Source organism: Drosophila subobscura, chromosome A (genome assembly GCF_008121235.1).
Source record: "Drosophila subobscura isolate 14011-0131.10 chromosome A, UCBerk_Dsub_1.0, whole genome shotgun sequence".
NCBI classification, from domain to species: Eukaryota; Metazoa; Arthropoda; class Insecta; order Diptera; family Drosophilidae; genus Drosophila; species Drosophila subobscura.
In genome coordinates this window covers 14054876-14082196 of record NC_048530.1, presented here as the reverse complement: position 1 = coordinate 14082196, position 27321 = coordinate 14054876, and the positions used below count along the sequence as shown (strand labels likewise).

General features: G+C 45.9%; 1 protein-coding gene across 2 annotated transcripts; it reads right to left on the bottom strand.

Annotated features, from left to right (window-relative positions):
* Nucleotides 1-8: 8 nt before the first annotated feature.
* Nucleotides 9-27319, bottom strand: LOC117889577 (integrin alpha-PS2). 2 transcript variants are annotated; one of them, XM_034793980.1, is made up of 11 exons: nucleotides 27084-27319; nucleotides 18186-18316; nucleotides 16355-16452; nucleotides 11528-11654; nucleotides 7923-7984; nucleotides 7231-7279; nucleotides 5253-5327; nucleotides 2542-3820; nucleotides 2234-2477; nucleotides 426-2168; nucleotides 9-356 (listed from the first exon to the last, which is right to left on the bottom strand). In XM_034793980.1, exons 1-11 carry the CDS (start codon nucleotides 27290-27292, stop codon nucleotides 267-269), a joined length of 4107 nt encoding a protein of 1368 aa, XP_034649871.1. In that variant the 5' UTR covers nucleotides 27293-27319; the 3' UTR covers nucleotides 9-266. The 2 variants fall into 2 exon arrangements, with proteins under 2 accessions (XP_034649871.1, XP_034649873.1); XM_034793982.1 differs by lacking the exon at nucleotides 5253-5327.
* Nucleotides 27320-27321: the final 2 nt, after the last annotated feature.

Sequence of the window (27321 nt, the reverse complement as noted above, 5' to 3'; positions counted from 1 at the left end):
TACATTCCTTTTGTTGTTGTTGTTGTTGTTTGTTGTTGTTGTTGTACTGTTAACACTCGTAGAGTACAGTGTGCCCTGCAATGCGGCCACCGTTGAGCTGCACTGCTCGTCGCACCGCTTTCAGTTTCCTTGGTGTTTTAGTACATTCCTTTTGTTGTTGTTGTTGTTGAGTTTTATCTCCATTTTTTAGTACGTTGTTTTAGAGTTCGTAATGTTGTTGTTGCTGTTTGTTATTTCATGTTGCATGAAGAACTCGCTCGCTCGCTCTACAGATGCTCATCGCCATGATAGCCGTTGCGTAGGGGCTGTCGCTCCTGTGCGTGATCCGTGGGCCGATTGCGCTTGAAGAAGCCGCACTGCAAGGGAGAATTAAAGCAGAGAGTTAAACAATTGATCGAAGGTGGCTTGTTGGGGTCATAGCGCACCCTGTATAGCAGCCAGACGAGCAGCAGAAAGATGAGCGCTCCCGCACACGCGGCCAACACAACCACCCAGAGTGGCACCACATCCGGCACCTGTTGCGGCTCCGGCTCCGCCTTGTAGAAGATCTCGTGTGACTTGATAATCTTGTCCTTGGGCTGGCCAATGAACGGCAGCTGGGTGACATTGGCCACGGCCAGCGTGGACACATTCAGGGGCACATTCGAGGCAAGCTTCTCCATGGTCTTGGCCACCATGCGGGCGCGTATGGCCACAAATGCGGCATCACCGTCCTCGGTGCCCAGATTGGTCACCACGCAGCGAATCGTGCGACAGCGTGCCGACTGGCACGGCGAATTCAGATCGATCTGTTGCGGCTGCTCCACATCATCGCTGCTGCGACGAAAACGGCGCTGGGAGGAGCTCGAGCTGGACGAGGACCAGTGTCCCGGTCCACCCTGACCCTGTCCCTGACTCTGCGCAGGTCCCTGCTGGAGTATATCCTCATCGTAGAAGTCGCCATTCTCGCGTCCATAGTAGGGCTTGCTGCCCGAGCTATATGTCACATGATAGCCACCTGGCGCAGCTCCGAACTGTCCCTGTCCCTGTCCGTACGACTGGGTGTGCATCTGTCCCTGACCCTGACCCTGGAACTGGCTGTTCCTGTAGAGATCATTGTCCACATTGGTGCGTGGTATGCTGCCCAGATCAAGGGTGCCCGCATGGAAGTTGCCACTGCGTCCGCCGTACATGGATTTGTCCGCAAAGTTGGCACCGCCAGCACCAGCTCCAGCACCAGCTCCAGCTCCAGCACCAGCCAGATGTAGCTGCTGCCTCTGCTGGGGCCCCGACTGATAGCCAGAGCTGCTGCTCGATTGCTGGGGCAGACCCGCCATCTGTATGTGGCCCTGGGTGCTGTGGCCACGCAGCTGGGCACTGGGGCCCGAGCTGGAGGAGGAGATGGTGGTGAAGCTGCTCTGATTGATGCGCGGCTCGTGATCGATGATCACCGCCTGGCTGGCACGATCCTGATGCACATACGAAGCATCGCCGGGCACATCGAGGGCATCCTCACGCTCGAGCAGGGCCACCTGCTTGGGTGTCAGCCGATTCTTGGCCTCCGTTTGGCTGACGGTCACCGCCTGGCCGCCCTGCGAGCCCCGCGACACCTCCAGATGCCCCTCAGCTCGCTCCGCGCCGCCAGCAGCGGCACCAGTCGCACCAGCCGCCTGGCTGCTGAACTGCACCGAATTGCTGATGGCGCCCTGCGCATGCAAATATGATTTGTTCTTCAGCTTCTCGTCCAGCTTGAGGTTGTGCTCGTTGACCTCGTACACCTGATCGCAGCGGATCTTGCCGCCCGTCTCCGGCTGGCTGAGCAGATACATCAGCGGATCCCCGACGATGGTCTCGTAGGGATAGTGGATATAGACCTCTGCCTCCTCGATGATCGATGGGCGATTGTTGCGTATCTCGTAGATGTGCACCACCTGCGGTCCCAGATCCTCCTCGCTGGTGGCATTCGCCAGCGTCTTGTAGTCATCGGCCTTGTACAGCTGATAGTCCGGCAGCGATGTGCCCTTGATGTCCAGGTCCGTGTCCACCCAAATGCCCACGCTCTTGCGGTAAATATTGTCAAAGTGGGAGCCCAACTTCTCCACATTTGTGGAGTTTGCCTCCCAGTAGAATTCGTAGCTGGAGGAGCTGCCGTACTTGTCCGCCGGCACAAGGCTGATCATGAAGTGAGCCTGAAGGGGCAGAGCAGAGAGATTAAAATTCTGAGAGAGATGCAAGGGATGAGTTCTCTGCTTACGATTTGTCCCGACTCCAGCGGATTGCCAATGTCGCACTTGAGCGTGTGATTATTCGCCGGCGTGGGTGCCGAGCAGGTGATGGGCGTATCCTTCTTCTCGCCCAGCTGCTGCAGCTTGCGGAACTCCAGATCGCGCGGTGTAATCATATAGAACGCTGCCTCGAAGGCATCCTCGTTGTTGTTCGAGATCAAAACCTCAACGGTGAGTGGTTCGGGTGAGCCAAACAGATACTTATCCACAGTTCTGCCAAGGATAAAGAGAGGGATTTGTGTTAGCTCTTGGCTGCACTTCGCTCGATGGAACTCACTTGATTTCCAACTTGAGATCCGGCTCGCATATGTTATCGGGGCCACAGTTCTTTTGTATGTTGATGGCGTCGCGCACGACAATCTCACGATTCTGATCAATCACCGGCTCGAGGATGCCGCGCCTGCGCCGCACTATGGGCTCGAGGGGACGACTGCTGCGCAGGTTGTAGCGCGACTCGACCTCCAGTGGTGTCAGCTTGTCCTGCACCTTGTCCATGAGATAGACCGTCTCGTTGAGGCAATAGTTTTGGCCGTAGTTCAGGCGAATCGTCTGATTGCGGATATTCTTGCCCTCATCCCGCAGGAAGAACATGCGGGGATTGCGCACCTTCTTGGCGTCCAGCAGCCAGGACACATCGAAGTCAAGCTGCTCGGGCAGATAGCGACCGGTGAAGCTCCAGCAAGTGGTGAGCATCATGCAGGGCACCCTCTTGTTGTCCCTCTGCAGCGGACAGCTGCGATCGTCCAGGCTGATCAGCTTCGAGGGACTGGCAAAGGTCGTCTCCGCATTGACAGCAGCCACGGGGCGGGACTTGAAGAGGTAAACGCGATCGGAGCTGTAGGCGCCCACCGCCAGATCCGGATAGGTGTTGCCGTCCATGTCCACGCCGCCAGAGAGGGCAAAGCCAAAGGTGCGCGGATAGGGAGCGCCCTCCACCAGCTGCTCGGCGCGTATGATCTGCGAGGGCTTCGCCAACGGACCCATGGACGAGCCGTGATAGATGTAGACAACGCCACGGCCCTCGGGCCCGTCATAGGGTGCGCCCACAGCGAAGTCGCCATAGCCATCGCCATTCACATCACCCAGGGTGGTGAGGGCGAGACCGAAGCGACCCTTGGTCTGGAACCCGTCGCGTATGTGCTCCGTGGTGAAGAACTGGGAGGCCGTGTGTCCGCCCTGGATCAGCACATAGACACGGCCCACATCGTACTTGCCCTCCACATTGTCCAGCTCCGTGAACATCGGTGCGCCGATGATGAGATCGTCCAGGCCATCGCCATCCACATCGCTGGAGGCGAGGGCATAGCCAAAGTATTCGCCAATCTGTCGTCCAGTAATGTTCAAAATGTTTGCCATATTCCAGCGATTGACCACCACCTGGCCGGTCAAATTGGCGCCACGGGGCTTGCCTATGGCCACATCCTCGCTGCGATCGCCATCAAAGTCGCCGGTGACCATGGAATAGCCCAGATACGAGTCATCATTCACCGACGTGCTCTCCACCGTGGAGAAGACTTGGTTCTCCGGCTTGGTCACATCGTGGGAGCTCGCCTGACCTGTGGGAAGCATTTGATGAAAACATTTTGAGTGCGTCAAACCCAATTCGAAGATCATCTTCAGGGATTTCTCCCTCTTGTTTGGTGATTCTGAGGGTGAGTACACTACATGGCTATGAGCATGCTGAACGATTTGCAGTGTGGAGCAGCAGCAACAACAACAACAGCAACAGCAACGATTACACTACAGGAAGTCTAGTCTATAATGGACATACGAGTACATGGATGCAGATGGGTGGGTTGATTGGGTTGAGTGATTGGCCACACATGCGTTCAGGGTGTGCAGATTATGATTAGATCGCATTCCGGTTAGTAGTACAGCCAGCACCCAAAGAATAAAACTACTACCAGACCAGAGACCAGAGACCAGAGAAATGAGAGCAAACATGCACAGCCCAGAAGCTTTAGTTAATTGCTAATGTTTGGGGCTACAAAGAAGGCAAATAGCCACGGCAGAGGGCAAGCTGCAATCTCAGCAATTTCAGTTGCTCCTTCATGAAATCACAGACCGTAAAGTAGCAAAAGTTTTGATCACATCGGAAGTCTTTGGCTTCCTTTTCGGTCCTTCGAATTCTTGCTATCATTTATCCAAATAATAATTAAATATCAACGAATTTCTCATTTAAAACCAAGAACGAAAGAGGAAAAGGTTCGTTTATTAAAGAAAGAATAAGAGAAGAAAATGCTGAAACCAAGAAGTAAAAAATAAAAGTAAAAAACTTCCTCCTCTGCCGTTTCCATCCATCCATATGCAACTCCTTCGTTGATCCCCAAACCTTAGAAGCATAAGGGAGAATCCAGATGCAGTTGAAAGAGAAAAGTTCTTTCTCTTTCAACCAACAACCTCCCTGAGAAGCGAAACGCGATAGCAACCAGAGAGAAGCGGACATGGACAAAGCGAGTTATAGCAGGGATATTCATGGTAGAGATACATTTATTGATGGTGTAAGCGGGGAGATTGGTTTGGTTTCTTGGTTTTACTCTCCCATTATTAGTTAGCGAAGAAGCTGTCGATGCGGCGATGATATCTGGTGGATGCCATGGAATAAATGGAGTATTTTCTTTGCTTTTCTTCCAGGACACAACAGTGTTCACACGATGATTGGATGGATGATTGATGTGTGTTTTCTCCACCCATTTCTCAGAGATTTCGTTTCGATATTGTATTTCGCATTATCAGACACCATTTATGGAGTTCGTTTGAGTGTGTGTGTGTGTGTGTGTGTGTGTGTGTGTGCTTGTGTGTGTGTATAGATGTTTAGGTACTTTTTTTTTTGGCAGCTATATAGGGTTAATGTTCGTAGGTACAGTTTCGGATTGTGGTTGAGTTTTTTGGTTGAGTTTTTTAAGGCAGTTGGTGAGAAGCGTTTTTGGTTTTTTGCGTTGTTTTTTTTTTTATATTTTTGTTTGTTTTTTTTTTTATTATTATTACCTCCAGTGCCGAAGGGCTGATAATAAGGCGGCTTAAATGGAAACTCGGCATCGGGCGGTATTGAGTAGGTTTGTCCTTTTTATTTTGTATTCAGTGTATGGATTCGGATAGTTTAATAGCAACAGAAGTTGTGGAAATATGTTGATTGGGTTTGGTTTTTGGTTGTTGGTGTTCGGGTTTTGTTGTGGTTTTTGTTTGTTGGTTTTTTTTTGGGTTGAGCAACAGACACAGTTCATGGCAATCGGTACAGAATGCATACGTCATTTTTTGGTTTTTTTTTTTTTTTTTCGAGTACGGTACGGTACGGTACAAAATTGCATGCATTTTGCGCCGACACGCATACACAGAGAGAGAAAGAGAGAGAGAGAGAGAGAGTGGATAAGGTGTGACGAGTGGGAAAAGGATCAAAAAAGAAAGAGAAAAAGAGAGAATACATAATTTTGATTAATCAAATGAGACAACGAAAAACAGAAGGAACAAAAAATAGGATGGTACGTTGGGGAGACATGACGCGTTACACGGTACAGGTACAGTTACAGTTAAAGTTACAGGTACAGGTACAATTACAGTTAAAGTTACAGTAGATAGTAAGTGTATCGGATACGGTACAGCTAAGATGCAGCTAAGGATGTTTTTTTTTTTGTCATCTTTGGATCTCGGTTAAATTTACATTTCAAATTACGTTTACGATTAACGATTAAAGTACAGTCCACTACAGACTTTTGCCGTCGAGTGTTGAATGATTTTCGTTAGCATAATGATTCGTAAGACAATTTATTCGAGTACAAAACACTGTGTCGGTCGGCACGGTACAATTGTTAGCTGTTCAGGCAGCGACGACAATAGTGCGACTAGTTAGGCCAATTGGGGGTTAAGTAATTTTGATGACAACAACTCGACAACACAATGCCACTACATACATATATATCTAGTATATGGGAGGACTTATGCGACTCTATTCTACCAATAACGTGGCTGCTGTGCATTTTGCTTTTCTTAGGTACATTTTCGTATATAAAATTGGTGTACCAAATGCACCCAAGTTGATGCACAGTTACCAATTCTTAATTTGAAACCATAGATTTATATTATGTCTGCTACAGTCTACACCTAAGCTTAAACTATAAACTAAATGGGTACAATGCGACATGCACATCAGAGACATAGACTATGTCCCGCACTAAGAGGCATTCAACAAATCTTCCACAAATGCTTATTCGTTGGATCTAACTTAGATTAGAGCTATGGTTCGTTCGGGTGTTAGAGACTTGGAGTAAATTATGTTCTTACTGGATTAAAATACAAAACTAGAACTAGCCCAGAGATGAGATCAATATGTTTGGTTTCAAGTGGTTTACACTTAGGTGGGTTAGGCACTGCCTTATAACTCGTAGGACGACCAACAGTATTAAGCACAAAATAAATACGGAAAAATCAACTAAAATAAACTAGGGGAAAAAATATGTTTTTGTAAGAAAAAACAACTCGTTGTGCTTTTTTTTTGTACACTGGAGAGCAGGAAAAATTCTTCTTTGGGAACTTTTAGCTTTTCAGGGGGGACGGGGGCGAGGACAAAAATGCTATGAATACGGGAAAATAACTTTAAAATAATTTCAAACCAGACTACGGGATTTTGTTTGTGGGTGTGGGTCAGTGTGTGTGTGTGTGTGTGTTGAGTTTCGGAGTTGGAGATCATCTAGGAATAAATACTTAGAGCTCTAGCTATGACTAAATACATTGGATCAATTTGTTTGTTTTATTTTTGTGGATTTGTTCTCATTGAGATACGAGATACGAGTACTAGAAAGAACAGCAAATTCAAAATACATACAGTAAAAGTAAATCGTCTCAACAGACAGTACAAAAAAAAAGAATAAAACAGGGTACAAGGTACAAGTAAAAAAAAGGTACTGATAGACGGATAGAAGAATAAGTAGAACAACGGTACACGGTACATGTGGGAAAAACGTGCACTTACCTTGCCAGTACCAACTGCCAGGTGCGCCAATGAACAAACGCGAGCCATTCTAGAAGAGAGAAGAAAGGGGAAGAGGGAGAGGGAGAGAGAGAGAAGGGAAACCGAATAAAAAATAGTCAGATCGAATGCTGTGGATGCAATTGTGAATGCAAATGTTATGCCACGATCCCCAACGAGGTGCCAACTAAACGTGCCCACGCCAGAGACATGTCCATGCCGCGCTCTACAGTCCCCCGCCGTCGCCCCTCCCAAAGTGCGCGCCCCCCCTCTAGCCATTCCATGCATATAATAACTCAATGAACCCAAAAAATACAACAAAAGTGTGTTGCAGAAAGAGCTAAAGATTGGGTAGGGTCTCTTTTGGATACGAATTGGACTGGACATGGGCGAACTGGTAATGCTCTTCATTAATTCAATAATTAAGAAATTATTCTGATGGTAAAGTAAATATTGATTGTTTTTTTCAATATATCCCAACCTATTAATGAACAATAATTTGGATGCCTCCTGCTGGGAAACCTTTAAACAACTGAGAGCTTCACAGAACACCTTTAGGAAACTTTAAATTTTCCAATTATTTATCCGTGATACCACCACAACTAGGGATCGTGCTAACAGTTCACATAATATCGAACATTATATAATGCTAGACTCATAAGCAGATTAGGGTATATTATCCTAGTAATACTTACTTTGTTGACGGCTGCACTGAAGCCGGCCTGACACGAGCCCTGACGATGATAACCCCAGTTGTCTGCAAGTAGGAGAAAGAGAGATATCAAGTGAGTGAGTGAGTGAGTGAGTGAGCGGGAAGGCAGGAGTGACTGTCAGTCACAGTTGACCATTTAGGCATTGTGATTTCCTCATAAATGTTCGGCCACAGCTCAATGAGCGTACCCCGGGGCAGCACAAATGGTTCGAGAGGGACCAAGACAATCAGATAGAGAGAGAGAGCGAGAGAGCGAGAGCAGCTTCAAGAGGGATCGCATAAGTATGTGGGACAATAAATTGCAAATAATTACCGATGCAATGCAATAAATTGCGCTGCTATTTGTCAGTCCGGGAGAGTTGGAAGAGTTGGTCGCGTTGGACAGAGAGCAACATAAAAGGATTAGAGCGCGCCTTTGGGGTAAACTGCCAGACATCCGATGGACATTGAAATGAAAATACAACAATACTCCTCGTACGAACAGAAAACAGCCAAGGTAACAGCAGCAACAACAGCAACAGCAAAAACAGTGACAGCAGACAGCAACAGCAGAGCGGCAAACAAAAAGATCAAGACGAAGGTAAGGCTAAGGCCTAAAGTGGACAGCCACAGCCACAGCAACAGCAACAGCAACAGATCCACATATCCACACATCCTTTTGTTGGCTCCGCCTTTTGTTTGTTTCTGTGCCAGACTGTCCGGCAAAGTGTCTTGCGAATGTTGCTTTGCTACCAAATACAAAATCACGCAGCGGGAACAGCACAAAAGCAAGTCAGCAAACAGCCCCAGAGAGAATTTGGCTCCGACCAAATAATACCCAATAGTAGGCAAAAACCACACCACCAGAAGGAGCATGCAGTTGTAAAAAGTTTACAATTAAATTGTTTACTGATTTTCTCCGAGAATGGATGCCTTGTTGGCGCTTGATGTTAAACATTTCCTACTTTCACTTCATAACATCGATTATATTTGTGCCTGTTACAAAGATCAGCACGAATGCAGCATACCCTCGTACTCCACGAGTACCATTATGTCGCCTGCCTCCGCATGAGAGCAACGATAAAGCTGCAGACACCGAGAGAGAGACAGCGAGGAAGAGCGAGCAAAAACAAGAGAGAAATCAACAGGCAGATCGTGCGTTTGATCAAATTAAACGATAACAATTTGTCTCCGAAGTGTTTCAATTTGAGCGCACCGAGCCGAGCCGGTGCCGGTACCGGGGGGGCCCAGGCCTGGTGCCCGTGGACCGAAGGCAGGCAGCAACATGTCGCCGACGTCGCGGCAGCAGCAGCAATCGCATAAGTCAACTTTTTGTAAGGCACTCGCTCTTGCACACACGTGTATATGTATGTACCTATGCGTACCTGGACATACCCAAAGCATTGTCTGCCGCGGGTGTGTGTGTGTGTGTGTGTGCGTGCAGTTGTAGTAATTCCCATAATAAAATCGCCCCGTCTTGAATTACAATTAGTTTTTAGCAAGGGCACGAAGAGCGATTCCGACTCCACTCAGCTCCAGCACCAGCAACACAACTCGGACTTGGACAGTCCAACGGTTCGTTTGAGTGTGTGTGTTTGTGTGTCTTTGTAAATACCCTTTAAACGCGTATTCTAGTTTGGGCTAGCTTTTGATGCATAATCTGTGGACAGGGAAAGCTGTCTTGAGCCTCATCGATAATAAGCAACTGGAAAATGGATCATACCACTAATAAAGTAGACTACCAGAATTATGTTCAAAGTATTTTTAGCAGTTCTTTACGATCTTGATAGTCAGGGTATAGAAACTTCGGCACAACGATTTTGGCGTTCATGGGTTCATGATTTTATTCCGCTTTTGTTGTTTGATTTACCCTTTTCGTTGCTGTTGCTGTTGCTGTTGCTTTTTCTGTTGTTGTTTTTGTTCTCTCTTTTTTTGTGTTTCGTTTAACTATTTAGTTTGGCATTTTGTGCGTTAAGTTGGTATTTATTGCTTTCAGTGATGTCGGAATGTGCTGAGGCAACTGTCAAGATGGGTCGATGTTGCCGCGGCTGCTGCTAATCATTTCACAACTGCAACATCCAGCGGCAGCATTAATAACCCCACCACAGCAACATCGCATTGATGATGATGATGACGATGAACAAGACCAATGGGAATATGGTCACCGGCCGAGCCTGGCCCCAATGTGCTTAGAATCGTTAAATTGCCCTTGGACGGACCATATTGGACCTGCATGGATTGAGAAATCTCATCCGTTGGGTGGGGAGAGAAGGTGTATTCGACTGCCAGATCACTGGAGTGTGTTTTAGGCATTCAAACTTTATCATTAGCAAGCTAAAACATAACAAAACTCAAAACAAATCTGCCCCCATGATGAACTAGTTCCAGCAGGCCCACAAGCAACCCATTGACCATATGCCAGCTAGCTAAATAACAATACTCAAACTCGGATCCACATACATTTGTACATAAGTATCTACAGATGCTAACGCTCCATACACAGATTCTCCACATTATATTATGTATATACTTATGTGCATATGGCAGCATCTATGCTTTGCATCTGGTAAGCGATGCTAAAAATACTCACACCTAGGCAGAACTTTGCGAAGGAGGAGGAGGGGGAGGCGGCGGCTACAGCGGCAGCGAATGCCACATGTGTTCTATAGGTACATATTTGTAGGTATAGCTACATACATATATATCGTATATAGTCCGTATAATGCGATGACTAACCAAACAAATTTGGCAGGCTGTCCCAAAAACAAAAAGCAAAAAAAAACACAACAAAGTTGGGAGGGAAGAGAAAGCGTAAGAAAAACGACTTCCCTGTGGCTTGCATTCCCACCGATGAGGGGAGCAAACAACAACAGAAACTTTGAACATCAAACTAAATATTTTTAGATGCACAAACTACATCGAGACTCCTATGTTTTCAGTGTCTTCCCTTTGAAATGGGCAGTACCCGTGTACAACATATTTGTTGGCGGCTGTCGCGATCCATAAATCTATCATTGGATCTGTCCGAGATCGGAATCGTTGGTTGGGTGGGGTCATCAGGTGGGCGTAGCATTTTGAGTTGTGGAGGTTTATGGTTTCATTTGTTCTTGAAATGAACTAAATTAGTCAGCGAAGATGTGGGTTTTGTTTTGGAATGGTTGCTTCTATTATAAGACTGGGAAATATTTCTGTATGGATGGACTTTGCTTCACAGATTCTTTATGTTAACTTTATGCTAACTATTGAAGTGTTAGTTAAGCGTTAATAAACGCACGAAATGCTTTCAAAAATACAAAACTCAATCCTTAATGCTACAATTTCTTTTCACTTTCGCTGTACAGTGTACACACACACTCAGTTACCGTTATTCGATACTCTGGGATTACCAAAATAAAAAAAGAAGAGACGAAAATAATCCAAGGCAAGCAGAAGCACTGACAGTTTGCATTTCGCTCTTTAGGGGATTCCCCCTGCCCACTCAAATTACAGTCACACTCAGAGGCGGGAACAGGGAGAGTGTGCAGGAGGGCACTGCAGAAATCACACCGAAACGCAGGTTCAAATTATGTCTGGGTTAATCTGCACAGGGCACAGCTTTGTGCTACTCACTTGTCCGACAGGGGGATAGCTCGTGGAACTGCTCGAAGTTGTGGGAGGTGAAGCAGGTGCCCACTGGGTCATAGCGCATCGCCCTCGATGGCGTCATCGTGTGGAACACATATCGCGGTGCACAGGCCTGCAAAGACAGAGAGAAACATGTAAAGAGTGAGTGAGGGGGGAGATACGCTAAAAGAAAGAGACACATAATAGAGGCATTTTGGAGGCATGGAAATTATTTTGTGAAGATGTGAAACAATGGCACAGAACCGACTGCATGGAGCGGCCGGCCTTCCTAAAATGGCCAAAGCGAATTAACAGACCGATCCCCCACCCCCCTTTTCGGATCGCACATGCAGCACAGTGGGCCCAAGTTGTGTTTGAAAAAGTTCTTAAAAGAAAAAGCTGGATGGGCAGGTCTTAAGACATACAAATATGAGAGGGTTTATTCGAGTTGATTTTAGTGGACATGTTCTATGGTAAATAATAATAATAATAATAATAATAATATTAATAATAATAATAATAAATTATAGGCATACATTTATGTGGGTATTATTTATACCCGCATCCCCGTAGTTTATAAATTTGCTTCAAAGTTCCTCAATTCCATTTTTTCATGCACCTTTTGGACACTGTGCCCTGTGACAGGGGCTGGGGATGGGGACTGCGGACGGTGGACTGTGGACTGAGAGTAACATCATCGCATTGCATCGCTTCGCATCTCTGCAGTTCTGTGTGTTTATATAGTTTTATAATGTATAAATGGCTGGCAGTTGGACATAAAACACGCACGGGGATCTCGCTGCCGCTGCCTCCGCTCCAGCCTCAATTCGTACCAACTCGGGTCCCAGTACCCAGGCCAAATATGGTCTGCAGTTGGGAGTTTGGCATGAGGCAGTGGCAGAGGAAGAGGGAAATGCCTGACTGCCTGCCTGCCAGCCTGCCTGCAGAAGGCACCAGGCATCAGACATCAACATCAGCGTCAAGATCTTAGGCCAGGCCATTGTCTCCGCACTGCAATTACTTTTACAAATTTATACATATTGTGCCATTTATGGCAACCAGTGGCTCTCTGTCTCCATCTACCTCTCCCCCGACTCCCATTCCAAACTCCCATTCCGCAGCGACTCCATCTGACTCCCTCCGACTGCGACGGCGACAGCGACTGCGACTGCGACTCTGACATAAACTCAAAATGACGCGCTATCGCCAAAAATGAATGCTGATCGGATCGGTGGAAAGGCAGTGGACAGGCAGGGGGCGGGGTGCGGATGGCTCTGCTTTGGCCGATCCATTCAAATGCCCCCATTGAATCACAAATCTATGGGGCCCCGGCCCCATATTATGCAAGCACTCGCGGACAGAAGCGGACATAAACGGACAGCATAAACACAAAAAGAAAAGGAAAGAAAATCACAGTCCACCACAGTCCTGCCTCGCTGGCTCTCTGCCTATAAAAATGAAAAATAAAAATAATAAAAGCAGCAACAGAAAAATGCTTTAAACTGGACAAAAATCAGACAATCGACTTGCCGCTGGGCCCGGACGGACCCCTTTGCATATTTCTGGGGCTGGTTGAAAACATTGAACAATTCAATTGAAATCCTCAACAATTGCCCTCGAGGCAGGGCAGTCCACAGACCATTGTCCATGCCATGATCAATAAGTTAATAGCAATTTCCTATTAAAAACTTTATTATCAGTCGAGCAAAGAGTCAGCGGAGTGGTGGGGCTCCTGAGCTGGTCTGCCGCCAGTTCCACATAGTTGCAGTTTCAGTTCGAGTTCCCGGTAAAATAGTTAGATATGCAAATGAAGCACAGCAGAAGGAGGACCATGAACAGGTCCACTCGCAGTCAGAAGTGGTGCGGTTCTCTCTTCTTGGCTTGGCAATGAAATCAAAAATTATGCCACTGAGAATATGAGTTTCGATCGGGCAAAGGTTTCCATTTATATTTCTACATTTTTGGCGAATTTTATAGATCGGCAAAATGCAAATAGTTGCAGAGTTAAATGCCAAATATGTAGCATTCATTTCGCTGCGTTAAATCTGTTCCAAGATCAATCTTGAACCCATCTGAATGGGTGCAAAATAATGCTACTGAATATGGGTTTGGATCGCGAATGGGGCTTCCATTTATACTGGTAAATTTGCGCAATTATTGGCTGGTAATCTCCCAAAATGTAACATTAATTTACTTGCTACGAACTCTTCCCATATTTCCGACTTGAAAAAAAACTGTTCAAGATCAAATCTTTGCCCCCATTTGAATGGTTGACCTCTGGTGTTGGCGTGTTTCGCTGTCAACCGTTTGCATTCTTTATAACCAAATTGTTTTGTCGTGTTCTCTCTTCCCCTCGAAACATACATATTTTGAATGATTTCTTGTTGTTGTTTGGCTTTGGTTTTGGTTTGGTTTTGGCTTTCTTTTGGCAGCAGCTTTTAGTCGTAGTTTTGAGAGGTCTCCGGTCTCTGGTCTCCGGTCTCTGGTCTCCGGTCTCTGGTCTGTATTTGGGCTTTTGTTTGCTTTGTTTTTTTGCTTTTTTGTGGTTTATTGCCCATGTTTGGTGCAGAGTGCATACCAAAACGCCAACGATAAATTTTTGAGACATTAAACTGCACTTTTGCAGACGCCGTCGATTCGTTGTTGTGCGAGTAGCGGGGTGGGTGGAGGGGGTAGAGAGCCAGGGAGTCAGAGTCAAAAGTCAACACGTTTGACATGGTCGACATGCAGACGTTACCAATGCGAATGCCAAAAGAATATCGGGCCAGCCACCATGCCCCCCATGCCCGCACATCCCTCCGCGTGCCGGATGCCAGATGCAGATGCCTGCAGAACCCAGATGCTAGCTGCCCATATCCCCATGGCCACAGCTTTAGCTCCTGCTACTGCTCCTGCTCGATCGTTCGCTCTCCCTCTCTCTCTCTGTGGCCATATTTGAGTTCAATAGCGCTGGCAATTTCACAGATCGTGTCGATGATCATGTCGCAATCGCAACGGGCAGACCAAACAACAACAACAGCAGCAACAGCAGCAGAAAAGCATCCGAAAAGAAAATAAAAACGTTGCGAAACGAGACCGAGAGCGAGACCGAGAGCGAACCCGAGCGAACCAAGCCGACCGCACGACACACAAACGGCACAAGCCCCCGCCGGCGCAGACGCAAACGCAGACGCAGGCGCAGGCGAAGACGCAGAGAAGCAAAAGCAAAAGCAAACGCAAAAGCAGAGACCCCAGGCGCAGGCAGGCGGCAGCACTTTTCTGTGAGTTCAAAATGATGTCACCTTGGGTCTTGCGTTGATTGCCGATCATGGCCAAATTGTAGGCGGTCATCGGCAACGCCCACGCCGCACAGCCACAGGCACGGACACAACGATGCCACTGTTGATGCTGGTAATGCGAGGTACATAAGTCTCACATAACCGAACTCCTGGGTGATCTCATGCCATCTGATGAACGGCATTGGTGAGCCTTTGACTGCTGCAACTTGGCTGATAGCTAAATGAACGCAACAACAAAATTTGTTCCCAGATCATTTGAGCATTTACTTTCTGCCTGTCGTAATCCTGCCCTGAGTAAGTCCCAGCTGATGATGTAGTCCTGCTGTTGGAGCGGGGCGAGGGCGGGCGCTTCGCACTTGGCACTAAAACTAAATCAATCGATGACCTGCTCTGGGTTAATGGGCATTTGAAGGCCAGCGCGTGGGGCGGAAGTGACCTGGACATGGTCCAATAGTGGTTTCCCCACAACCCACAACCCACAGCCAACACACACACACGCTGGCCATCGCACTGGGCCATCAATGTTAACGGTTCTTGGTGCGCCAGGGCCAAAATCAAATGGGCCAAATCAAAGTTAATTGAGAACTAAAGTGAAAATCAAATGTTTATGGGGTTCTACCTTCCACTCTCTCCATCTACCTTGCCCTCAGGTGGGTGGGCAGACAACAAAGAGAACGCCAACGCCGACGCCAACGCAATTAACAAAAGTTGCGAGACTTGGCGCACCTTAAAGAGCCACCAAAAGTCTCCCTGGGAGAGCCACAGGCACCCCACTACTGCGAGTATCTGTCTATTGGTATCTATCCGTGTATGTAGCTCTGCCAGTGGCTTGGTTTACTTGACGCAATCCAGGTGGGAACCACAGAAACCGACATCGAAACGCATTGAGAAAGAACGAACGAACGAGAACCCAAAGGCGACACCCACTGAAATGCATAATAGCATCCCGAACGTCTAACAAAAATCCCCCAATAAAAAGGGTAATTTTATTCTTTGATTTTCCCAGTCAACGGTTGAGGTGTCCGTGTCGGTGTCGGTGTCGGTGTCGATGTCGATGTCTGTTACCACCGATGAGGTGGGCGCTCGGTTGCACTTTCGATGCGATTTGACATTTTAACGAGGTTCTGTCAGCGGTGATGATGTTGATGATGCCATCATTCAATGCACATTAAAATCGGACAGCATTAGTAGCGGTATTGGGGGGTGGAGCGGTGGGGTGGGACAAGTCAGTTAGTAGGTCACTTGTGGTCGGTGGAAAATGAAAGTACAACGAGGTTTGGCACGGGCATTTGAGTGGCACATTAGGCGCTGACATTAGATGCATTTACTTCAACTTAAACTTTATCTTTTAACCTCTTTTAGCCTCAAACTATATCATTTTGAGTACCACAGAACGTAAATGAATCCTTGAGCAAAAGTAGACAGAAGGTTAGAACTTTTTACGCTTAAAAAATAATATAAAATATAATAACAAAGTGCGCATAAAATGCAGCCTAGTCCACATTAAAATCCTTTCATTTTATTGCTGTAGAAATTTATAGATTTAAAGACTTACCACAACCAAATCGTTGTCGCGTCCTGTGGCCACAGTGGCGCCCAGCCATTGGTAGGACTTCCTGTCTACGATTTCGCCCTCGGTATTCCGATTGTTACCTGTTTTCGTTTGAGAGAAGCACACACAAATTAATATCATTAACAGATCCCAATTGCTTTTGGCAGAAATCAAAAGTAGAAAGGGCAAAGCGCAGCAAAGAAAAGAAAGAACTTGAAACCTAAAAGAAATATTTGAAAACGAAAGACTGAGCAGAAATAAGAGTAAATCCGACAAATTGTGGACGGAAGTGGACAATTTACTGAAATTAATATGTATGCCCCAAGAGGGGAGGGGGTGCCTCTAAGCCGAATATACAAAAAAAAGCAAACTAATTAAGCTCCTGCTCTGTGGGAGAGACAGGCAGGCAGACAACACAGAGAGGGAACACTTGAGAATGCCGCTGATGGTCACTTCCTTTTGTCAGTGATTTATGACACAATTGCGGGTGGGGGAGTAAGGTGCGGTGCGGGTGGGAATACAAGTAGTTTTGGGTGTGCAGACTGTACATAGTTGAGGGCCTAATGAGGGATGGAATGGCGAATCCATCATCCTTTGAACGAATTCAAGGGTGAATCGCCCGCCGCCTCATTAAGGAGAATGATGAATGGTAGAGGGCATGGCATGCGGGACGTGGCTGATCGTGGCTGATCGATGAATCAAGTCAAAAATAATCACAAATGAATCACAGAACGTAAAACCGTGGCCGCCTCATAGATGCAAAAAAGATATTTGCTCACAGAAATGAGCAACAAACTGAAATGAAAGACTGAATGAGCTCATTCCGGAGCGACTTTTAACAATGAGACAATAATGCTGGAATATGAATATGAATGAATGAACATGAGTCAAAAAAGCAAATCAAATAAAATCAAATAAGAAACGGAAATAAATTTCCTTCCGTTTCTTGTGCCAAAAGTGCCAAATGAATCACAGCCACTTAAGTGCTAAAATGATTCAGAAGTGCAACACACACACACACATAGAGTTGTAGTTGTAGTGGTAGATGTAGAGGTTAAGGTGCCACACAGCAATGAATGAGACAACGAACCTGCTAGCTGGATGAAGCACCTGTTTACGCCTGGGGCCCAGCACATATATTCATTTTTGTTGTTGTTTTCGATTTGGTTTCAGAAGAGAAACACTTTCGTTTTAGCATAAGAAAAACATTTCAACAAAAGGGGAGAGTATTGGCCAGTAATTGATGTGCCCCAACCCAGACCCAAAATGCATTAGCCCCGATGGGGCACGTGTCAATAAATTGTCAGAGGTGTTTGCCCCTCTCTCTCTCTCTCGCTCTCTTGCAACATCAAATTGCAATATTTATGGCCAAGCGGCGACACCCAGGAACTGGGGAACTTCATGGTAAAAATATGCAAAAAATATGCGAATGCCACGAGGAAGTTTCTGCGTGTTTACCATTTCCGTTTTATGCTGAGGAGAGGATGTGCTGCTGCTGTTGCTTTAGCTCTGGCAATTGTCTAAAAATATATACTCGAGTATTATTTTAATTTTTGCATTCTTCGCATTTTGCATACTAAAAAGTTGCGGCGGTAGAAGGAGGGGGGCCATAAATAAACTAATTGCACTCTGGGCAACCCCTTAGCCGCCACCTCACCTCACCTCACACACTATCTGGCGCCAATTTTGATGGAGCTTCAATAAGCAGCCATGGGCATGGGGCCTGGCGCCAATGGTCTCTGATGGAGCACAATTCTCTTTGCCAAAGTACCCAGATTTATGCACATTTCCCCCCACTTTGATTTGCCATTCGCTTTTGTCGCTGTGAAATTACCTTTGGAATCGAAGGGCACCAACTTGCAGTCATCATCCTTCATGCTGCATTTGAAGACGCCGCCGGCCTCCACAACGCCGGGCTGGAATCGGGACGTATCATATTTGGGTGCACCCACAATCAAGCTGACACTGCAAAGGGGAACAAGAGGGTGGGGATTAGATTATTAATAATAATAATAATATACAATTCTAGCTACGCTTTATGCTAATGCTTTGATATTAAGACTCATTTTTGGTGGAATTCCGCACAAAATTCCATAAAGATTCACTTCAAATCTGTATCTTTTTGCATCTTTATCCAACTCCAAAATGAGTTTTAAATGCGATTTCTGCACAGACTTAAATGACCAAAATTTGTTGGCACATTTTCCGAATGGGATTCATTAAGTTGTTGCCTGGCAAAACCCATAGAAGGCGCATATGGCGATCGATGATTGGGATTTTGGTTGCTGCATTTATTTATGGTTTTCGCCAACCCTCCTCCGCACAGGGGCTTGAGCGCCCTCCAATTCGCTTCCCTGGCTACCGCATCGGGCGGGCAGGGGACAGGCAGGCAGGGCACAGAGCTCGCAGTAGTTCATCATGGCACGCACATTGACAGCTGTCATTAGCATTCATTGAATGCGGAAGTGCGGCGCGAACAAAAAGGGTGCCCCCGGCCTGGGCCTGGGCCTGGGTCTGGGCCTGGGTCTTTGAGGGGTGCATTAAATGGGCCTTCATTAAAATTGAAAATAATAAAAACGGAAAGTAAAATGTGTATGGAGATGCAATGTAAAAGGCGGGCCGCCGCAAATGCTGCAAATCAAACACTTGAGAGTTGATTAAAAACGGGGCCACTGTCCCGTGCCCCGTGCCCCGTGCCCCGTGCCAGCACAGCCCACATGCAACAATTTGACGCTTGACTAAAGCAAAAATTGCACAGATGCGTGGCAACAAACAGACAAACAGACAGACAGACAGGAGATCGGCAGAAGGCAAAGGCAGAAGCATGAAGAAACTATAAAGGAGATCTCGTCGGTGGCAGAGTTGCTCGCTACTCTCCCCAGTTTTCAGTGCTCGTTTGCTTGTCGACAAAATGTTGCCCTTAAACACTCGCACTTTTCACTCGCAGGTTTTCCCTAGTTTTTGCCGACGAGACCTCCTTTATAGCTGCTTCATGGGCAGAAGGAAGTTCCTCTAAATGGGGAACTCGCCCATGAGCGAGTAAGTGAAACCATGAAGCGGGCCCGCCCTTGCATCCTGACTCTCTGTGCTGGCATTTGGCATTTATTGCAAATGCAATTTGAAGAACCCAAAAAGAGGCCGCTCAAACATACATTAAGGCTTGAGCTTGAGAGAACAAATTAGTGCCTAAAACAAGAGCTTTGCTTTTTACTCTCTCAAAACTGTATCTCTGTGGGTCTGTGGGTGTGCCTGTGTGTGTGTGTGTGTGTATCTAGTATCTGTTTGCTGGCCGCTGACATCATTGGCATTCATCGAAGCGCTTTGATTCGATCATACTCTCTCGTTGAATATAATTAATATTAATTTACGAACACATACACTCAATGCCGACTCTGACATCAAGCTTAAACAGGTTCCGCCTCCGCCTCCGCCTCCGCCTACTCCGCCTCTGGCGCTCCACCAAATTGTAGCCCAGAACGCATTTGCATTTCGTTGAATGAATGAATAACCAAAATAACCAAACAATCAAAAGAAATTACTCTCAACAGCGGATGAATAATCCAAATTGATTTGACTCATGGCGCTACAAAATATCGCCACAAATATCTCTTCAACAATTCTCAGTACTGGGGGAGGCGAAAGAAGAAATATAAAGAAATTGATAAACAATGACTGACGTATGTATAAATATATTTTAAAAACCATGCAGAGATAGTTGTGCATATTTGGTAAGCGTTTTCCTCAACGAAACTCGCAGATTTGTGACCAGAAATGTGGAGAAAAAAATTGAATTCACATTTAAAAATGTTTTTGGAAAATAAAAATACGTTAATTAAATGTGAACTTAAATAAATGAAACATCAAAGTAAGAACTTCTTCATTGCCTTACATTTTTGTATGCATTTCTCAGCATAATTATCATAATTTTATGGAATTTTATGGAACTTTTCTCTGATTGTACACTGAAAACTGCGTTAAGTGGAAGTGCACAATTATGCACATATCTGGTGAGTTTATTTATAGCAATTCCAAGTACAAAGTTGCGTTAAATGTTAACTGTAAACTCCTCAGGGTATCAATCTACTTTTTATCAATCTTTGAGCCCAGCATTCCGTTTATAATTGATCAACAGCCCGCCCCAAGCTGATCGGATTTGCTCACAGCTCCAACGAATTTTGATTATTGCGGCATGGGCAGGGGCTGGCTCTTCCCCCAGCGAATTTAGATCACATTGAATGCCGTTTGGCTTGCGTAATTTTTCTTTTTAAATTAAAGAGCACGCGTCAGCAGCCTCCCTGCGAATGTGTTCATTTGTTTGTTGTTCTGTCATCATTCAATCGTTTATTGTTGCCTGTGCAGTGAACCAAAGCGAGAGAGAGAGAGAGAGAGAGAGAGAGAGACAACGACCAGCCACACACAATGCACGCTCTAAAATAATCAAAATCAATGCAATTCAATTGAAAGTGGATTGAATGGACTGGAAGCGTGAATACACAAATAGAACAACATCAAAGCAGGCGCCTGGCCAAACAAATAATTTCTCAATTGCTAAACATTTTTGCGCTGCATTTCAGCCACAAAAAATGTCTCAATTAGGAGCGGGAGAGAGAGCGAGCGAATGGTAAACCAATTTTCCGCCACACATGTCTCAAGCAATCGAATGGAATGCCTGGAAAGGAGAACCAAATTAAGTGGAAAAGGAGCGGCGGCGAGACAGCGAAAGAGAAGAGGAACAGAAAGAGAAGAGCCGAACCTTTTGTTAGATCGCGCCTTGAATGCTAAATGGGAACGAACGAGCGTTCCTCCCGTCATTGGGTCTTCCAGTTCGTTGTCCGTGGTCTGGTCTGGTCTCTGGTCTGTCGTCTTGGGTTACTTCTGCGATTGTCGTCGCGTGCAGCAGCCGCAATAAAAATAATGTTTTAAAAATAAATTTCGAAAATTGCTCTGTGCACCTCTCAGTCAACCCTCCCTCAGCCAATGCCTAGCCCCCCGACTTCCGACTTTTTCTCAATGACAACACATGCCCGACATTCGTTTCGCTGCTCACAGGATACGCTGGCTGGGCAGGCACGAGTGGGACAGCAACAGCTGAACAGACAGACAGACAGACAGACAGACATCGAAGCTAGTCCCAGTGCCAGTGCCAGTTCCAGTCCCGACATCGTGATGTGGGTGCCTCTCGCTGCTCTCGTGTGAAGCTGCGCATGCTTCCTGCCTTCCTGCCTTCCGTCCGTCCTCCCTCTTCAATGAAATGACACGAGCATAGTACAGTGAGCGCGGAATCTATGCGCACCACAGACAGCTGGTCGGCCACCACCACTCCTGGGACACTCAATTTGTTGTTCGCTTTCCGGCTTCGGGCCTTGTGACCTTGTGTTGCCAGCGATCCATCAAACGGGCTACAACGAGCTCTAATTTCAATTTGATTCAGCACAAAAAAACACTCAAAATAATTGCTTGAAAATGTTTTAAAAATTAATTGAAAGAAAATTTCATGAAAATAAATACAAATAAATTTAAAAAAAGAGTTTAAATTGTAAAAAAACTCAATTTAAATATAAAAAATATTGAAATAAATGGGAAATACTTTTACGCCTTTTTCAGAGCTATTTTTTGTCTAAATTTCCTCTTTGGATATCAATGTCTGAAGAGAGTTTCGATGTATTCAGAATCAGTTAAGCTTAAAGCTGGACTGTAAACGATGCAGCCGGCTGCACGTGGAGCTTTAACGCATTTTGCAAGCTTGCAAGCATTGAGCAGAAAGAAAGAGATGGAGAGAGAGAGACACAGTTGAAAAGCTCAACGCAGAAATGAGAGCAGCTACAAATTGCGATCATCTGCTCATTCTTTAGGCATTTTCTTTTCAACTTTCAAAGTGATTTCTGGTCAATCCTAATTTGCATTTGACAGTTTCAAGCTGGTTCAGTAATCCTATACCTCATCCCCCTCCCTCGCGCCTTAAATCCAATAGCAAACATGAACTATGAACTCAACATCCTGCTGCCTGTCTGGTAGATCTTTCCACCCCGAACAATTGTGCGACAGACTTTTAGTCAGCACTGTCGCGTCGACGCTCAGTGTCTTCTGTGTCTCTCTTTCTCTTTCTCTCTTTCTGTTTGTGTCATTCTCATACTCATTCTGGGTAACCTTTTAAGTAATGCACAACGTAAATATAAAGGGGGTACATTTCATACCGTAAATCGTCAAGTCACTTTCAGAGTCAGTCCGCGTTAAAGTAACCGAAAAACCATGCGCCGCGACGAGACGAGACGAGACGCGACTCGACTCAGGGTGCGGGGTGAGTGAGGACTAGGGCCGAGTGCTAGAAGAGCGAGGGCGTGTCGGCGCTAAACATGTGTGCGCCTCATTTCGTTTTTCCTGGAGGTCTCCCTCTCTCTCTCTCCGTCTCTGGGAAAAACTAGCCGTTCACACACGTGACAGCGTCGGGGACATACCCTCCTGGGTTCCCGGTGCTCATTCTCGATCGTTTCCTCCTACATTTGTTTGTTCATTGAGCCATTTGCCCAAATGTTGTGCCCCCGAAGGCCAGCCCTGACTCTGAGCCAGAGCCAGAGCCAGAGACTGCGCCTGCGCGACTCTCTCATTGTATTTTCGTTGCCTGTGTTTGTGTGTGGTTTTCCAACACCTTTTTTACACATTTGACACTTCCGTTTTTCGAGGAGAAGGCCTTCATGTTATCTCCACAACTGATCTGCGATCAGCGCTGATGTCTATCCGAGAGAGTCTGCAATCAAGCGGCAATTAAGGCGGCTGGCAGGCAACCCAAAATGCCAGAGTGTACTCGCAGATAAGTACTCGTACCATTGGCAAAAAGGAGGAACATAAATATTTGAAATCAATTACATTTCTCATTGTCTGCCTGCTGCCGTTTTGCCATTTCATAACCACAACAAACGCAAGCGCGCCGACAGACAGACACAGGCAATCCAGCAGCGATCGACACGATCATTTTCATGGCAGCTGCAGCTGACAGTAGTTTATGCAATAGATAGATTACCCCAGACCCCAGACCCATGCCCAGGCACTGTAACCCACTTAATGGAGAACAGAAGGAGCGACGTAAAACCTAAATGAACTTCTCAAGTGATCGTCGGCCGGCAGCCACTGTCAAAGCCGGTGGTCTAGCTAAAATTAGCTGAAAGAAACATTTTAGAAATGTAAAAACCATGGAGCACTGGAACAGTTTTATAAACAATTGTTGATGTAATTTCAATAATTTCTCTAGAAGGTTTTGCTAGAAATAAACTGTAACTGAAGATCACTTTATTGATCCCTTCTTTGTTCTCTTTTTTGATGCAACAAAAACCCAAGAAAGATTTATTTACACCCACTTGCACTTTCTACTACAAAGTAGCTTTAGCTTCAGTCTGAAGTCTAGACTCTCGAGTGTAGATCCATCAATGTTTAAGGATCTGATCGGATTTGATCTGCCTAAGCTTTGAGAGTAGATCGGCGGCAAGCAGCTGCCAAGAGGCCTACGAAAAGGAACGAGGTCAGGCTAATGAGGCACAGCATAACCATGGACAGACAGACAGACAGACACCCAATGCAATTTTTGTCGCATCTATAAGGAAACCTGCGCCTGCCTGCCTGCCCACAACTGGACTGCGAGGCAACTCTCTCGTTCTGGATGGATGCTCTTTCGAGGCTAACGGACAAACGACTCTATTTGGCCAATTGGGTGAAGCTGCGTTAGTAGCTGGCTGGCTGGCTGGCTGGCAACCTTGTGCGCCGACGCAACACTTGACCGTAAATAGCACACACAAACACACACAGATTGTTGTAAACTATGTCAAGCAGAGATACAGATACAGATACAGAGATACTCGCACAGCACAGCATTTGTCTGCAAGAGACGGATACATTTTATGTGCTGCATTAATTGTGGCTGCCTGGCTGCGGCCACTGCTTCAGGGCAAACCACATATTGGCCAACGTCTTTGGTCTTTTTTGCCTTATAAACAATAACCACAACTAGTTACACTTAGCGCTCAGCCCCCGCCACCCGCCTGTTGCCGCTTTCCTCAATCCGTTGTCTCGTCTCGCCTCGCCTTTTGTCTTGTGGCCATTTAACACACGCAACAATTATCTCATGAAGCTACAGAATGGAGTCAGGTAATTTGTAAGCTTTTAAGCACACAATTGTCTGTATGTAGAGTGCAGATGCTGGGGAGTGAGTGAGAGAGAGAGAGAGGGGTAAGTGCTCGCTCGCTCGTGTATTGCCCTGCGACAGTGGGCGACAGTCAACGAAACCAAAAGCATTCGACAAGTGACAGATGCAACTATGCATGGCTTGTTTCTAATACATAGAACACTTTTTATGGCCTAAATTAAATATTAATTAAATAATTAAATAAATGTGCATATAAGAACACTTTAAGATGAATAAAACTTTGTCTTTCAATGGAGTTTTTGGCGCTGAAACTTGCTCAAACTGCAAGAAGAAACCCTTTGAAATATGATGGAATATTTGTTGCATATTCATAAATAAATAAATAAAATATCTGTAGCGCTCTAAATAATTTATTAAACTTATAAGCAAAGATGCAACAAATTTCTTTGCTTAGCTAAGAACATTCCCAAGGGCACAACTTTACTTTCCAAACCGAAAAAAGAGCATCCAAAGTTCAGCCAACTTGGAGGTGTCTAATACTCGAACTCTTTTTAGCGCTTTAAACTCTGTAGCTCTGTTGGGAGTGCAGAGAGCCAAGCCAGCCAAAGGTCTAACCAAAATGATCTGCGATCTTCTTTTGTGTCTCTCCGTGTGTCTGTCCGGCAGTCTGTGCCAGTTTGTGGCCATGTTTGCGTCTGTTTATTGAATTGTAAACATTTTTAACGCTGCATTTAAATAATTTTCGTTTCGTTTTTAAGTGCACTTTGAGTGCAGCAGCAGCAGCAGCAGCAGCCGACTAGCAGCCAGTATCTTTCTGTGTGTGTGTATGGATTATAGAGAATAACGAATAAAGAAGTGCAAATGGCCCAAAGGCCATTCACACACGTAGCCACCAGAGAGAGAGAGTGGGAGAGAGAGAGATGCTGTTGCTTTGATAGCCCCAGCCCCAGCCTCAGCACTCTATCGATGGTACGTATCTTCCAGGCGCGCTTCTTCCGCCTCCATGAACGTGCGAAAAAGTCTGAGAAGACTATGACTATGCGACTGGAACACTGAAAGACTGAGGGAGACTGAGAGACTGAGAGACAGCGACTGCGACTGCGACTAGGCGGCACACACTGATTAACACGCTCCATCAAGCTGAACTTTGTGGGGTTCAGCAAAGGCTATCGATTCATGCGCCAGCTCTTGCCGACAATATTGAACGCCTCACGGACATAAATAACTAAAACTCAAACCGAAAGAGTCCAGAAAGCGCTCAACTTCGTTTCGATATTTAGCCATTTGTCATGGGGTCAAGCACTCGCGATTGACCAATCAACTTTAAGGTTCAACGCCAAAGTGTCCCATTTATTCCAATCATTCAAGAGAGTTTCTGCTCTGAGATAGAAAGTGCCATAGGACACTCGTAAATTTGTCAACCTCTGCTGCAACAACTTCATCTTCCAGATTGAAATTAATGAGCATTCAGAGAGCAGAGGGGATGCTGTAGATAATAGCAAGCCCGAGAGCGAGCATAGATAGAGCGGGAGTACTGGGCACTGGGAGATTAACATGTCGCGGTATTATCTCTTTTGGAATGGGAATGGGAATGGAAAGGGAAGGGGAAATGGGAAGAAGAGCCAAAGGACAGTTCTAGCTGTTCGTCGCACCTCGAATACCCTTTAATTTGTGTTGGAATTCAAACGAATTTAAACACTGAAATTTGCTGTAGCTTATTACCAACTAAAAATGTTTCAATTGAAATTTCAAGAGCCCCCCAAAAGAAGGTTCCGCAAGTGCTACAAAATATTATTATATCTGGAGAAATGTTGCTATCGGTTGGCTTTGCCTCCTCTCTCAGTTTTCGTTGAGTGGCAAGTTTGATGAACTGACTTTTGGGTGGCTGTGACTCTGTCCACAGTCTCCAGAGACTTTTGATAAAAACCAAATTCTTATTCTTTTTGTGTTTTCCTTTCTTTTGGGCGCTTATCTGCCTCGCGCTGGTACTGGAGAACAGCCCCCAAGAGCCCCGACGATAAGCTGAATGTCCAAAAAAAAAAGAGAGAGATGATGAAAACCCAAGAGCCAAGAAGTGACACACACAAGTGGGAAACGCACAAATGCCTCACACATGCAGCTGGATAACAAAGATACAACAGTTCCCAATCTTTAGTGAAGAATTTTGCAATCTTTGGGGGAAGTAAATGTTGAACTAAGATAAGTCTGTTCTTGAATTCCATTATGGTGATGGGTAACACCATCGTATCTTAATGAAGCTGCTAACTAATCATCTTCAATGGGTTCAGCTTAAATATATATTTTCGTAGCTTGTATTTTGGTTTAACAATTTGTGGAGTTTTCAGTTAAGGCTTCAAATATTTCTGTATATCCTCATCGAGTGCAAACATTCATCTTTTCTCCAGCCATTTTTATTTCAAGATCTCAAAAGTGTTTCCTGATTTAATTGGTTTTTTTCTTACAGCTTATGGCTTGGCATAAATGGGTTTACGCTTCATTGTCTACGGTTATGTGGGTTATGACAGAAGGTCAAACATTAGCACACCCCCACACCCACACCCACACCCACACACACCCCTTCCCCCTTCTGGTACTTACTTGTTCTGGTTGGTGAAGTAATCGTTGCGTGCCTTGTGCAGGGCAATGCTGAAGCCGAACATGGAGTTGGTCGCCTGCTGGTAGCGCACGTAGCTCGGCAGATCGATGTTGTAGCCCAGCGAGTGGGGCGCTTCGTTTATGAGGAGCAACAGGAGCAGGGCCAGGGCCAGGGCCATGCCCGTCACTCGATGGCCGCCGCGGCCTGTCATTGCAGTTTCGATTGAACTTTCGCGCTTAC

What these genes read in the sequence shown, in the direction of transcription:
- LOC117889577 (XM_034793980.1), bottom strand. Translation starts at nt 27,292, where the DNA reads ATGACAGGCCGCGGCGGCCATCGAGTGACGGGCATGGCCCTGGCCCTG. An exon ending in GGTGCCCTTCGATTCCAAAG is followed by an intron (nt 16,453 to 18,185) that starts GTAATTTCACAG and finishes AAACGAAAACAG; the next exon opens with GTAACAATCGGAATACCGAG. An exon ending in GCGACAACGATTTGGTTGTG is followed by an intron (nt 11,655 to 16,354) that starts GTAAGTCTTTAA and finishes CTGTCTTTGCAG; the next exon opens with GCCTGTGCACCGCGATATGT.